This window comes from Tiliqua scincoides, chromosome 4, assembly GCF_035046505.1.
Source record: "Tiliqua scincoides isolate rTilSci1 chromosome 4, rTilSci1.hap2, whole genome shotgun sequence".
NCBI classification, from domain to species: Eukaryota; Metazoa; Chordata; class Lepidosauria; order Squamata; family Scincidae; genus Tiliqua; species Tiliqua scincoides.
Window position 1 is genome coordinate 189,394,899 of NC_089824.1, and position 13,710 is coordinate 189,408,608.

General features: G+C 43.8%; 2 protein-coding genes across 3 annotated transcripts in view; both read right to left on the reverse strand.

The window, feature by feature from the left end:
* Window positions 1-329: 329 nt before the first annotated feature.
* LOC136649051 (CMP-N-acetylneuraminate-beta-galactosamide-alpha-2,3-sialyltransferase 2-like) lies at window positions 330-11,570 on the reverse strand. The gene is made up of 7 exons (XM_066625451.1): window positions 11,484-11,570; window positions 8,224-8,534; window positions 5,813-6,003; window positions 3,889-4,068; window positions 2,166-2,211; window positions 1,062-1,181; window positions 330-497 (listed from the first exon to the last, which is right to left on the reverse strand). Exons 2-7 carry the CDS (start codon window positions 8,491-8,493, stop codon window positions 330-332), a joined length of 975 nt encoding a protein of 324 aa, XP_066481548.1. The 5' UTR covers window positions 8,494-8,534; window positions 11,484-11,570.
* An 800-nt stretch (window positions 11,571-12,370) lies between these two features.
* LOC136648803 (arf-GAP with SH3 domain, ANK repeat and PH domain-containing protein 1-like) overlaps window positions 12,371-13,710 on the reverse strand; it is a 43,144-nt gene continuing 41,804 nt past the window's right edge. For both annotated transcript variants that reach the window (XM_066625044.1, XM_066625043.1), the window contains 2 exons: window positions 13,038-13,160; window positions 12,371-12,862 (listed from right to left, as the gene is read on the reverse strand). In XM_066625044.1, coding sequence (XP_066481141.1) covers window positions 12,791-12,862; window positions 13,038-13,160 — 195 coding nt within the window. In that variant the 3' untranslated portion in view covers window positions 12,371-12,790. The remainder of the gene's footprint in view (window positions 12,863-13,037; window positions 13,161-13,710) is intronic.

The window sequence follows — 13,710 nt, forward strand, 5'->3', positions numbered from 1 at the left end:
GTTTGAGGGCGGGGCATGCTGAACAAGGGAGGTCTTGCAAGTTTGGCAGGCTTCACAAGACCTCCCCCAGCATGCTCCAAAAAATAATTCTGCTAAAATAATTCTGCTAGAATATAATAGAAAAAATAATTGCTAGAGCGAGCAGCAATGCAGCCACTCAGGGGATGGGGGGCTGTCAACACATGCCTCAACATGGACAACATGCAGCCAGCATGTTGGAGCACCTGCTGTAGACTATTGTAATTCAGTGCAGTGTGGAATATTTTTCAAAGTGAATTCTTTCTACTAGAATGAAGATAGTTAATGCACACAGTAGGTCCAAGAGCAAGCTATTTATAAAGTGTCACTTTGCTTTCATTTGCCAGTCTTTCAATGAGTCCTTGTTCAACAATGGCATCATGCACCCCAGTCTTACGGAATGCTCCAGCACCACGGTTCTCTTCCCAGTAGTGATGCCAGTTCCCTTTGCTGTCTGCACCAAAACCAAACGCAGAGACCTGTCAAAAAAAGGCATTATGGAAAGGTCAGCAACCAGTTGATTCCTACAAAAATCAGAAATTTGTGGCTGTGTCCAAATTTCTTGCAAGTTGTTTAATTTGCATCTTTCCTCCAGCATCAAGCATAGTCTGATGTCAGACTGTGTGTCATTTTGCTGGTGGTATTAATCAAACCACAAGAGGTCTTTAATGAAGTGAAATCAAGTAAGTTTTGGCAAAGGTGCTTAGTAAGAATGAAAAGCTAAACTGTCAGCTTGTATCTGGTCAGTTAGTTGACAGCCTGGTTGTTTCTGTATACTGAATTTGCATCTTGTTGATCAAAAGACCAGGTGCAATAATGTACTCATGAAGGCATCAGTACTGGCCACATGTAGTCTGCATGTTGGATGTTCTAGTGTCAAAGCAGAAATGATCAACTTCTTTACAAAGTGACAGCATTTATCACATTCAGATAGGTCAGAAGGAAGATTTGTGGACATGACAAAAAGGCACCAAATCTTGCCTAAATAGCGTGTTTACACAAGTAGGAACAAAATCCTTCTGTAACAATGAGATTTTATGTACCTGCGTACAAGTATGAATAGCAAACATCAGTGCAATAAAACCAGTGGATGGATACTTTCCATGGTGCTTAGTCCAGTTATCCTGAATATATTTCAAGAAAGCAGGGTTCAGTATCAAGATCTGCAGAGAAGAGCAATTACATATCGTCAGTATCCCTTCCATTGTTGATGCTGCTACTGATTTTGGAAGTGTTTGATCTCTCCCCCCACAAATCTTGGCATAGGTAGCTCAGACTGACAAACACACCCAGTCGTCTGCACTGTTCAGGTTATGAGACCAGCCCTACCCTTAGCATACAGTGGCTTCAGATGGTGTAAAAACACCCCTTTGCCTGAAGAACTGAACTACGTGCAGTTCTTTACATTCATTTAGCTCCACTGCATACTTGCTGCTTTTGATGGCTACAAACACATGGTTTCTCACCTGGTTCAGTCAAGACCAAGACTGCAGGTGCTTGAGAACACAACTTTTGAAAAAGGATGTTTTTGTTATCCATCACATCAATTTGCATGTGCTGTTTTAGCAAATTGTCATTGTCTAGAAGAGAATGATGTAGGAAACAGCAATCCCTCTCCTTATTAATTAAAAAAAGTATGAGGAGTATTGGGTGGTGGGGCACAGGAAGAAGAAAGAGCCAGCAGTTGGAAAAACAAAGGAGGCCAATTACTAACAACCCACTGGGTTGTAACAACTCATTAGGTCTTCCATAAAACTTTACTGGTCACTTCAGTCCAAGTGATATGATCCATTATATCAATCAGACTAGCACTTGTATTTTCAGAATTAGTCACTGCCAACTATGAGTGTTTCTGTGCCCAATTGATACAACATTTCAGAGTTGGAACCTGTGTTGTCACATTTCTCCATAAAGACTTCATAGGTAACATTTAAAATTCTTAAATACAAATCTTCATTGGATCCAAGAGGACCCAAATGCAATTTCAAAAGAATTCCGCTCTTGAAATTTTAAGATATTTGGACAGTCCCCTTTGCTCTGCCTCCACATCCTGGACAATTAAAGTTCATGGGACAAGTGTCCAACAAAATTGATCCAAGCAGCCTATGCTAGGCAGAAATGTGTTGTAGGCTTCATTCATGCCTTACCTTGCTTTTGTCAGCTTTAAGGAATTGCTTAACTCTTGTATATGTGCTGTGAAATGAATGAGAAAGAATCATAATAGTCACACCTTTATTTTTTCCTGCATCATCTCTATGCTATCCACCTTCCTCATACTTAAAGGTAGGTTGGGTGTAGAAAACCCATTTCTCAAAAGGAGACCTAGTCCAGCTCTTCCTCAATAGTGATTGATGGACTTTTCTCCCAGGTTTTACAGGCAAGTGGGGGGGGGGCATATTCGCATATCCTGTATCCGTGGTTTCATGTATCCATGGATCACACCACCTCCTTATAAGACATTATAAAGCATTAAAAATGTCACTTCTGATTTTGACAAGAAAACCAGAAGTCACATTTTTTTACCTTGTTAGAGTCATTCTGATGTGCACAGATCAGACAGATGTGTGCTGCCTCTGCTGGGCTCTGAAGACTCTCTCGAGGTGAGGGAAGTAGAACTCACCTCTGGAGGGTGGGGGAATTCCCTGGTATCCACAGTTTCATTTGACCACAGGGGGAGGGGGAGTTCCAGAGCAGAACCCTTGCAGATACCGGGGCATGCCTGTAACTGCCATCAATTATGATCACATTCAAGATAATGCCTTAAGTTCCAGACAACCTGTAGTAATATAAAGGATGGATGAAATCTAGAATGACCCCCAAAATTTTCTCCACTGGAGAAATCGAATCACCCAAACACAAAAAGCTGCTCATTTGCCCCTTCCATGGGAAGTCTGTCCATCACTTAAGGAAATTGGCTCCTAGAAAGATGGAGACTAATCAGAATAAGCAGTGTTCTGAGGATTAGGGTATCCTGGCCATTGCTGCTGCTTCCCCACAGGTGGGCTACCTACCCTCCACATCTGCTTCAGCTGTGAGCACACCAGACAGGTTTCCATGCAGTCCTACCCAAACTCAACTCCAACTCACTACTCTGGTGCATGGTGGAGTGAGATGCTGAACTAACCTCACCAAAAGGAAACAGGCTTTTCTGGCAATGCCAATATAGTAGTGCCACCCCCCCCCCTTACAACAGCCAAGGATTCTCTCCAAAGGAGCTGGAGAGCCCTTACAGCTTCACACAGCTGAAGTAGTGGGGTGTGTGAATAGTACATACTTAATGCCCACCCTCCCCCTACACTTTCCACTTTCATAGTGTGGATCAGGGGTATCCAAACGTTTTGGCAGGAGGGTCACATCATCTCTCTGATACTGTCGGAGGCCGGGAAAACTATAATTAATTTACATTTCAAATTTGAATAAATGTACATAAATTAACATAAATGAATATATGAATGAAATGAATTATAGATGGAACTTATATGAATGAATGAAGGCCTTCCTTGCACAAAGCAAGGCCAACTGTCCTTCACTGCGGCTGCTGCATCACAGACGTGCAACAGCAAGCAGTGGAGGGAGCCCTCATCCCACAACTCATGCGAGAGGTTGAACAGTTGTCCTCATGTTGAGAGCAGTTGTGTCAGGCCAGCACAGGCTCCAGCAAAGCTCTGGAGTGCCAGAGGCTCATTGGATACTGGGGATGCCCCGCAGGTAGGATTGGGAGTCCTTGAGGGACACATGACCCCCGGGCCGAGGTTTGAACACCACTGGTGTGCACAAATTATCCAAGAATTGATTTAGGTGAGCAATATTCCTGTTCCCATTATATGATGATGATATTTTGTACACTACTTTTATAGGGAGGATACTCACTGCCGGATATCTCCAGAAGTAAAGGCACTAGCCAGCCATTTAAGATCCATAATTTTGAAGGGGACCAGCACAAGATGGATGCCAGGATGGAGGTTTATAGCACTCTCAGGGTACATGAAATGATGAGTGGTTCTTCTACCAACATCTTCTTCAAAGCCTTCAGTCTTTGCTGTGTTCATCCTGAGGGAACATGAGGTGATCAGATAATGTATATAATAAAATATGTAGGGCAGAAGCTTGTCTGAATGCTTGCTAGACTTGGATCCACTACACATCAAAAATCTCCACAAGTCACTCAATCACCTTGCCCAGAAACAGGAGGTTTTTGACTGGTCAGTCATTATCCAACATGGTGGAGGCTTCAGGAGAGGGTGAACTACTGCTAGGTTTAATGCTCCTGGCAAGCCCACCTACATGAGAGATGAATTAATAATCCTTCCTGTCCACTTGGTCAGCCCCTGCCCTGGCAGATCTAACAAACCTCTGGCTGCAAAGGATCCTGCCCACATCCTTAGGTTGTATAAGCTGTAAAGAATCCCACATACCAGTTCCAACAGATACCTGAGAAACCTCAACCGAACCACCTAATGTAGAGTCCAAGTCAGTGAGGCAGAGGCTATTCAGGAGTGATAGGATCCTCAGCCCATGTCATCTTCCCATTTCAGAGATTGACATTCAGATGTGTTGCTGGCTGTTGCAGTAGGAACATCCCTCAGAGTGCAGGAATTCATAGGCTTCTGCCCTTGTATGAGGGCAAATCAAACAATTCAGCTCCTTACCTGGGTGAGAGGCTGTGATAAGCCTAAACCCAACCAGAAAGCGGTCTGTCCATGACAAAAGGAGAGATTTGGCAATCTCTTCCACCACCAGATCACCACCACCCACCTGCCTAGTAGTAAACATCAAGTCCAGCATATCCTGCCGCATGTGTCAGGGCAAAACAATAAACTGAAATAGGCCCATGGTTGCCATGGCATCCTGAGCTAACCCCTAGTCCCAAGTATCCACTCCTACACCACCTTGCACCAAAAGCCCTGGCCCTTCAAACAGTCCGAAGTGACAACCCAGTATCTCCTTTTCCTACGGTCTTTGTAAAACTCCTTCAGCAGACACCCATTATATTTGAGTGTAGAGGTCCAGCCTATTTATACACGGATTTTTTATACACAGATTTGACTCAACACGAATGGCCCCTGCACATGAGAAGGAATGTGCTGATCCCTGGAAAAGGGGAAAAATGCACCCCTTTAAAATCAGTTTAAAAAACTGAACAGTCCTTTAACAACAGCCTCCTTAACAAGAGAGGGCAGCTGGCTGACAATCCATCAATCCTTCTCTCTCCAGGTGACCCCCCTCCCTTCCCCCTGAGCAGGTGAAAGAAAGATACTTTGCATTGGTGAAGGGAGGGGTGGGAGTGAAGCCTTTCTAAGCACTTTGAGAGAGACTGATTGTTGGATTGTCATCTTAATCACTCTTATCTTACATCACAAAGGTCAGCAAGGCTGTTTTTTAAATCACCGGAGCAAAGCAACTTTGTTTTTTAAATTGATTTGCTATAGTGTATTTTTTGCCATCCATGAGTGCTTGGAACACCAATAATGAGGCTCTACCTGTATTACTGTATCTAAGAATGTATCCAAAACACAATACACATGAATGGCTCTGTGCCAAACAATGTAATCATTTGGTCAGCTATCGAACAAAACCCATCTCCAATAATTTAAAATTGTCAATGAGATCTGGCAGAGAAGTAAACATTTTTGAAAGGGAACTTTGTAAACCTCTTTGTGAACTTTAAGTTGAAAAGCAGTATATAATACTGTTAATAATGATCTTATATACATTGCAGTAGCCAAGAGGAGCCGGTCACTTTTCAGCATAAAACCACATGACTGTGGAGCACAGCATGTTCCCTTTCATTCACCTCAACACAAAATGGTGTGAGTCGATCTTTTCTCCATACTTGGAGCCCTTCAGTCTCCCTGAATTTCCTACTACAGCACAAGTTCCACACTGTTCAATGTCCTGCATTCCAGCAACAGGTGATGGAAAGATATCAAACAGACGTCCGATGACTTCACGGAGTTTACTCCCGTCCTGTGAGCTTTGCAACCTCTGTTTGAACAAGGCAGGGAATAAGAAAGATGAAGGAAACTTTGATAAATGCCATGAATGTCTTCTCTCCCCAGGTCCTTTTTTGCCTGCTTCCCCCTGACGTTTCTAGCCCCAGAGCCTCTTTGGGAAGGTTGCTTTGGAGGAGACAACATTCCTCAGGATTAGGCCAAACAGCCAGGCACACTCAGTCCAAAATATGGTGTTTTGTGGCATAAATTTTGGAGCAAGTGTGTGTGTGTGTGTGCCACAGTTCTGAGAGTGAATACTTTGTGGTAAGAACTGGGGAAGTTGGCAGCCCACTTGAGGAACCAGTTCTTCTGCTAATTTTAGAGAAGGGTGTTTCATACCCCTTGTATGTATTCCCATTGTCTTTAGTTATAGCTCCTATTGCTGTTCGAAGCCTGGCATGCTGTCCACAAACACAGCATCAGGGTCTACTCTTCTCTGCAATAGCAATTTCTCAAGACAATGCCTTGGCTTTGACTTTCATTCATTCTCAGAGCCTAGGAGAGGGGGGTAAAGGGGGTAATTTGTACCCGGGCTCAGGGTCAAAAAGGGGGCCCAGGAGCCAAAGGAGGGGGCTCAGAAATTTCCTGGGATCTGACATTTTCCTGCACGGGAATGCTGGGGATACTACCATGAGCTTTCGGCTGCAGCTACTGGAATGCTGGGCTGAGGAATTGCATGCATGCATGGCACTCCTTAACATTGTCAAATCTGGGAGAAAACTGGCCCTTTGGCTTGTGGCTCTTTGGCTTGTGGATCAGCTTACCAGAAGCAGTGTGTGGGAGCTCAGGGACACAGTTGTGGGGCTACAGCTGTAGTAGAAGTCAGTTTTGGTCCACACAGGACACTTTCCATTCTCCTGGGAGCCTTAATATGACAATGCTAATTTTCTGCATTATTTTCTCTATTTCAAAGATTTCAGACTCAGGAGTGTGTTTGGTTTTCCATATTACCATCAAGCTGCCGATGCCATGTGGGCAGACAAACCTGGGTAAAGAGGGTGACTACCCCCCCTTGGCGCCACACCCCCGCCAAGTCTGCAGTCCTATACACACTTACCTGGAAGTAAGCCCCATTGCACATAATGAGACTTCTGAGTTGACATGCACAGGATGTTTGGGCTGGGATGCGGTTCAGTCCCTGGCATGACTTGGTCATCCATTCCTCCATCCTTCCCCCATCCATCTCTCCAGCCATTCATCTCTCCCTCCCCCTCCATCCCTCCTTCCCAATAATGCTAATTTTCTGCATGATTTCTGTATTTCAAATATTTCAGGGAGACTCAGGAGTGAGTTTAGTTTTCCATATTACCATCAAGCTGTCAATGCCATGTGACAGACAGACCTGGGCTCTTGCCACACTCCCCCCCTTTAGCCTCACCACCTTTGAGAAAGGACCCGAAAGAAACTTCTTCTCTGAGGCCCTGTTCCTTCCTCCCAAGAAATGGCATAATGCTTCTATCTGACTTCTTTTGGCCACACAACTAACGAGATCTGTGCACGACCCCTGGCAACCAGACTTCTCCCAGTTACTCGCCCAGTAGTGGTGCCGATATTTCAACCACTGCTGTAATATCATACTCCTGCTCTCATCTCAGTGCCATATATTGTCTCTTTTTCAGACATGTTGCATGTAGTATGAGCAAACAAACGGGAGTGTCACACCCAACCTGTGCACTTTCATGAAACAGTTTACAGAGTGCTTATATGTGCACCCCAATGCTCTTGCCCTGCTTTTACCTTGCCTCAACATGGACATGTCGGGGAGAAGAGTAGGATTGCTTCCAACCCCAGCACATTCAATGGAAGGTATAAATGGGATCCCACATGAAACTGTGCTAGTGTAACTGTGTACAACGTGCACAGTCAAGAGTCCTGACCATGCAGAATTCCCAAACGCATGGAAGAGCCTACTTGCTCACAGTGACATGAATGACACCCTTTTGATTTCCACTAAATGTGGAGGTTTCAGATGGAGTCCCTGTGCATAAGCTCACCCCCACCATGTTCTGCAAATTTGCTTGGACTGAGAGAAATGGACTCTTCAGAGGGTCTCCAACTATAGACTTTGTATGCACATGAGTAAGGTCTATACAGAACTCGCTTGGCCTGTTGGCAGGGCTTGCTGCAACAGTTCCACTTCCTCCCTGGTCATACAAAGGTCACGTCAAGAGTACTGCAGTTCTGTTTGTCACTAAGCCAATTCAATACTCACCAGCCACCACTGTAGAGCACCTTGAGGGACCTCTGGGTTTTCAGGAGTCAGCAGGCAGTTTACTGAAGTATCCAAGTTTCTACAAAACCAGTCCAAATGGCTCCCTTCAGGGCACTTGTTACAACTGCACAGTTTCCCTACATTCACTGGCCTTTTGGAAAGACTGTGCAGGGAAGGCGACTGTCCTATATAGGTAGACTTGCAAATGTTCCACAGGGAAAGTACGAGGCACAGGGCTATAATACCCCACAGTATTTTCTTCCACGGCATTCTTCACCCTGCCAGTTTGGTTTGAGTCTCATAGTTACGACCTGTTCCAAGAGGCAAAATAATCACACAGTGTGGTGCATTGTTACCTATGCAGATCTTTTTGCTTTGCAAGTTTCCCCCTCACTGACAAGATGGGAAAAACAGAAGAAAGCAGCACAGATAGCAAAATTATTCAGTGAGTGACGCAACAAGTCAGGAAGAATCAAATAATGGTCCTAGGCGTTTCTGAGCATTTCATATGATAAAAGGAGGACACAATTCAGGTCACTTTCATTAATATATACATTGAGCAGACTATCTTAAGCCACCGAACGTTACTCATAAGAAACATAGCATAATAACCACATACCCTCAATTAAAGGCATGAAAGATAAAAACATAAAGAAGAGAAAGTTTAGAAGCTTAAATATAATGAATAAATACAGCTAAAAACCTTGTACACACTATGTGTTCCTGAACTCTAGGCTGAAAACAAGCTTGTATAATAAATACAGCAACAAACTAGCCAATAAGAACCAGAAGCACAGCCCACCAGAAAATATCTATATCAGTTATCTATAACTGTTCTAGCCCCATTTCCTATCACCAACACCCCTATATGTAGAAGGGGAAAGAAAAAAATTACACTACTAATAGAATACACAGAGTAGAACTGAAACCTTTTGCTATCAGTGATAACGGAGAAGTTCTCGTTAAACCCTTGAGGTTTCAAAGTGCCTACTCTCAGAAGCTTCCAGATATAGTACATGTCTCCTGCATTTGCTGGTTTTCTGCTGCTGTCCGTGGCACACTGGAACAATGATTTGTTACACACCAGTAAATATCCAAAGATATAACAGAGGAACATCAGGAAAGAAGCTGTTCGGCCCAGATGTCTGCACCTCATCCAGCAGACAGTATCTCTGAGTAGTCATGTTCAGTTTTATATTTTTTTAGCATACAGGTTAGTATTTCATTAGACACATACCTACGTTTGCACAATGTGTCTTTTGCCTTATAATTAATGAGGTAGCACATCCCCCTAAGAATTCTATTGTGTTTGTAGCACACTTGGGGCCCAATCCTATCCAACTGTGCAGCACTGGTGCAGCTGCAATGCAGGCCCAATGTAAGGAAAAAAATGTTCCCTTACACTGAGGAAGTCTCTGTGACTGTCTCCCCACCAAAGGCTGCAGCTCACGCCCCATCGGCACAGCTGCACCAGCACTGGAAAATTGGATAGGATTGGGCCTTTAGGCTGCAATACAATGGAACTGGTTCTTGAATAAACACGGTTCAGAGTAGTCCCATTGTTGAACTGCTTCCCTTACTCCGGGGAAGGGGATGAACATCCCCTTCTCCCAAGTAGCCTCCTGCAGTAGCGTGGGAGGCTCTGGATACGGCAGGAGCCCTTTGTGGAGCCGCCAGGTCCGGCAGCTCAGGATTGGGCTGCCCAGTGCTAATTTTGAAGATAGATTTGAGTCAGGGATTAAAGAAATTTTGGATCAGAAATTATTACAGAGGAATTGTGTTGGGGAATCAGTAATCATACAAGCTTGTGCTGGCAATGTTTTAGAGGGCGTGACTTGCGATCACCTGATTTTAGAGTGTGTGGCTGTGTTGCAGGCAGTGAAATTAGCTGAGTGTTCTGATTAAAATGTCTAATTTGATTGGTTTACACATTTTCCTCCATGTTTTGACCAGGTATTTAGACAAATATAATTAAAAATAACTTTTTATCCATTTTACTTTACAATTTTTGACACAAATACAATACATAAAACATTGCAATAAAACAATGACATATTCAAACGCAAAATACTTATCTTGCTGCCCCAAGATAAGTCTGCATATACTTGTTTTCTGGTTACAGCAAAGTGATGACATTTCCTTGTTTATCAAACAGAAGTTTTAACCTAACTGAGCTGAATATTGCACAGTCCCGTTCCTCAGCAAAGTAACCCATTCCTCTTCAAGGCCCCTTCACTGCGCTTTCAACAGTGATATTTATCCATATCACACTGGACAAGAGTGGAAAACTGAGAAGGCTGCAAAAGGCTGCCACTACACTGCAATAAGGATGATTTCAGTATCTGTTTCTTAGTGTTATAATGAGTTTTGGCATTATAACTCATTGTATAATGTGCTGAACCAGTGGTGCTGAGCCAGTGTGCGCCAGGCGCCAGCGTTCCGTGGCTCGGCAGTGTCTGTGACAGCCGGGCTGTGGAACGGGAAATGGGGGCATGTCCAGGGGCGTGGGGGAGGCGTTCCAGGGAGGGGGGAGGCGTGGCTGGGGGCATGGGGGAGGTGTGTTGGGGCGGGGGAAAGGTGGGTCCGCAGAGCCGAGCTCCGCAGGATCCAGGGCGCTCAGGCAGGGCGGTGCGCCCTACACGAGCGCCTTCACTTTAGCGGTGACCAAACAGTCACCGCTAACGTGAGTAGTCCCATTGTTGAACTGCTTCCCTTACCCTGGGGAAGGGGATGAATGTCCCCTTCTCCCAAGGAGCCTCCCGCAGTAGCATGGGAGGCTCTGGATCCGGTGGGAGCCCTTTGTGGAGCTGCCGGGTTCCGCAGCTCCAGGCAGCTCAGGATTGGGCTGCCCAGGGGCAGAAGTAACATTGGAGATGGAAAATCTAGTTGCCATTGGCCAATTTCCATGTTAACATTTAAGTCAGCCATTCAGGGAATCCGAAGGTGCTTTCACACATGAAGCTTAAATTGGTTTTTTGTTTGCCTTGGACTGTAATGCAATGGTTAAAAAAAATTATGTAAACTTCAGCATAAACTTGATTTCTGTCATGCATTACAAACATTTACAGGTGTTTTGCAGAGCATGTGAGAAGCCATGCCAGACCAGAATTTCTTCTGGAAACATGTGGGACACACACCCATGTATAGACACAAGTGCTGTGTCTGATTACTTTCATTACACTGCATACTTGCAGAGATCCCATGAAGAATCCCAACGAGAGCACCTGAAAGATGACTTGATAGTGCAGGCACCTGCTTACCTTACCAAAGTGAGGAGACCATACATTCTGGGCCGAGAAGACATGTAGAACTGCTGTCATGAGAGAAACTTGGGCCCTTTTGTGGCTGTGCTCAGCATCCTAATGAAGACTGCTCAGCTCCCACACCCACTTACTGCAAGTGTTACTGCTCTGCTGGTTACATCCTGTGAACAGAAACTGTGCAACAAACAGGAAGTTCAAAACCACCACATCAGGGACAGAGAAGTAAGCTGTCCTGTTCAAGGGTAGAGAAATATTTTCTACAACAGCTTCCTATATCTGCTTGCAGACAATGGTGTATGTTGTCACCATTTTTTAACTGACTCTGTTCCCCGGTTACAATCAATATGCTGAGTCACAGCAGCCCTTTTGCTCCATGGGCTATATTGTAAATATGCTATTGGCATCCATTGATAATATATTAACTTTGTGTTTTTCAAACTGTGTTCCGGGAAAAGTTGGGGTTCCTTGGAAGCGTATCAGTGGGCTCTTCACAATGAGATCAGGAATACAGGTAGGGTTCTTGTCCCTGAAAGACAGCTTGCCTACCACTACTAATTGTCCCTTGAAATGTGCAGCTGCAGAGTATTGTCTGATGCATTAGAGGTGTGATTTTTCAGTGTTAATGCAATAAAAACACACAATACTGCTTTCTGCACTTCTCAGATCTTCTGGGATTTGTGCATATTGTCCATACAAACAGTGTACTATGTATTACGTCTGTATTCCACATCCTCCCCAGTTTATATCAGGATATATGTGATTTCCAAGCAACCTTGGTAAACATAGCTTTAAATACCTCAGGACAAAACAGGCAGATACTTAAATAAAAGAAAGGTTTATTTATGGGGGAAAAACAAGGCATAAATTCTTGTTTAAGTAAAGTAAAGAAATAAATACAATCTTCTTACACATGACTAAAGGAATGATCATACCACATAGGAAGGCACTGTTAGTACAAATGGCAGGAAATATATAATGTCACGCAGTTTGGATGTGCAACATGTTTTCTTAGCAGCAGCCAAAAATCTTATCTCTGGAAAGGATAGCTGAGAAAAGAGATGTGGTAAATCACAAGAGGACCATAAGCTATCAGTGTGGTGCATTTTACCAATGAATTGAATGATATGTGGCTTGTACTGTTTAATAGCATTTCAGCACAAATGAGCCTGACTCTGGGCAGTATGCCATCCTACAGACCATTACAGAAGTCTTAAGCTTGTTTTCCAAAAGAAGCCCTCTAAAAGCAGAGAGGATTATATTTTGAGTAAATGACATGTGTGTTCTTCCATCCATCCATCTTCTACTTAACGCAGGATGTGAACAAATGCTGCTGGGAAGACACCTTTCCTTTGAGGTTGTCCTTCAATCCAGCCACACTGTGAAAACAAATCACCAGAGGGTTAGACTATTTTAACATATACAAACAAAAAATAACTGCACAACTATGATAAATGCTATAAAAAACAATTGCTTAGTGGCAGCATTTCTGATCCCATAGATGAGATGAGAGTCAGTGCAGAGATGTGGATTCCCCAGTACCACCCAACTTACCCACCAGTTGGAATCCTCCTGTCCATCTACTACAATTATATCTCCAGCTTGGAATGTTAGCTCATCTTCATGATCAGCCTGACAATTATACAGGGCTTTGACCCGGGGCAGGCAGACCTTACTCTGAAAACCAGAAAGTAGAGTCAAATTTGTAAAGAAGTCAAGAAATAGTTCATGCAGAAGGGCTCAGTCACAAGCACAAATCTTAAGGTGGGAGAGAGATGCTTATAAAAGAGGGCATGTTTGGGATTTTTTTTCTTTTTGCTACTCTCATTAAGTACCCCTAGTAAGCTGAGCTAAACGGTATATACAACAGATATAAACTTAATTAGTGAAGTTTCAGCAGTATTGTGAAATAGATCTCACAGTGTGTGTGTAGGCCACTGCGTAATAAGTTTCCCCATCTCTGATCCATTTCAATGGACAGTCATTGATAAAGACAGAATCTCATTATCTGATAGCCCTGGCTCACTTGGCCAATTCAAAATATGGCCAATGAGGGTAGGAATTTACCTGGGGATGCCAACTGGTGGTTCCACTTTCAATATTGAAAATAATGCACAGATCAATTCTTACTTTTGATGATGAAGGACATGGAATGAATGTTGAGAGAATCCACCAAAGAGGAGGAAAGGCAGGAAACAAAACCAGCAAGATGTCCAGACACAGTGTC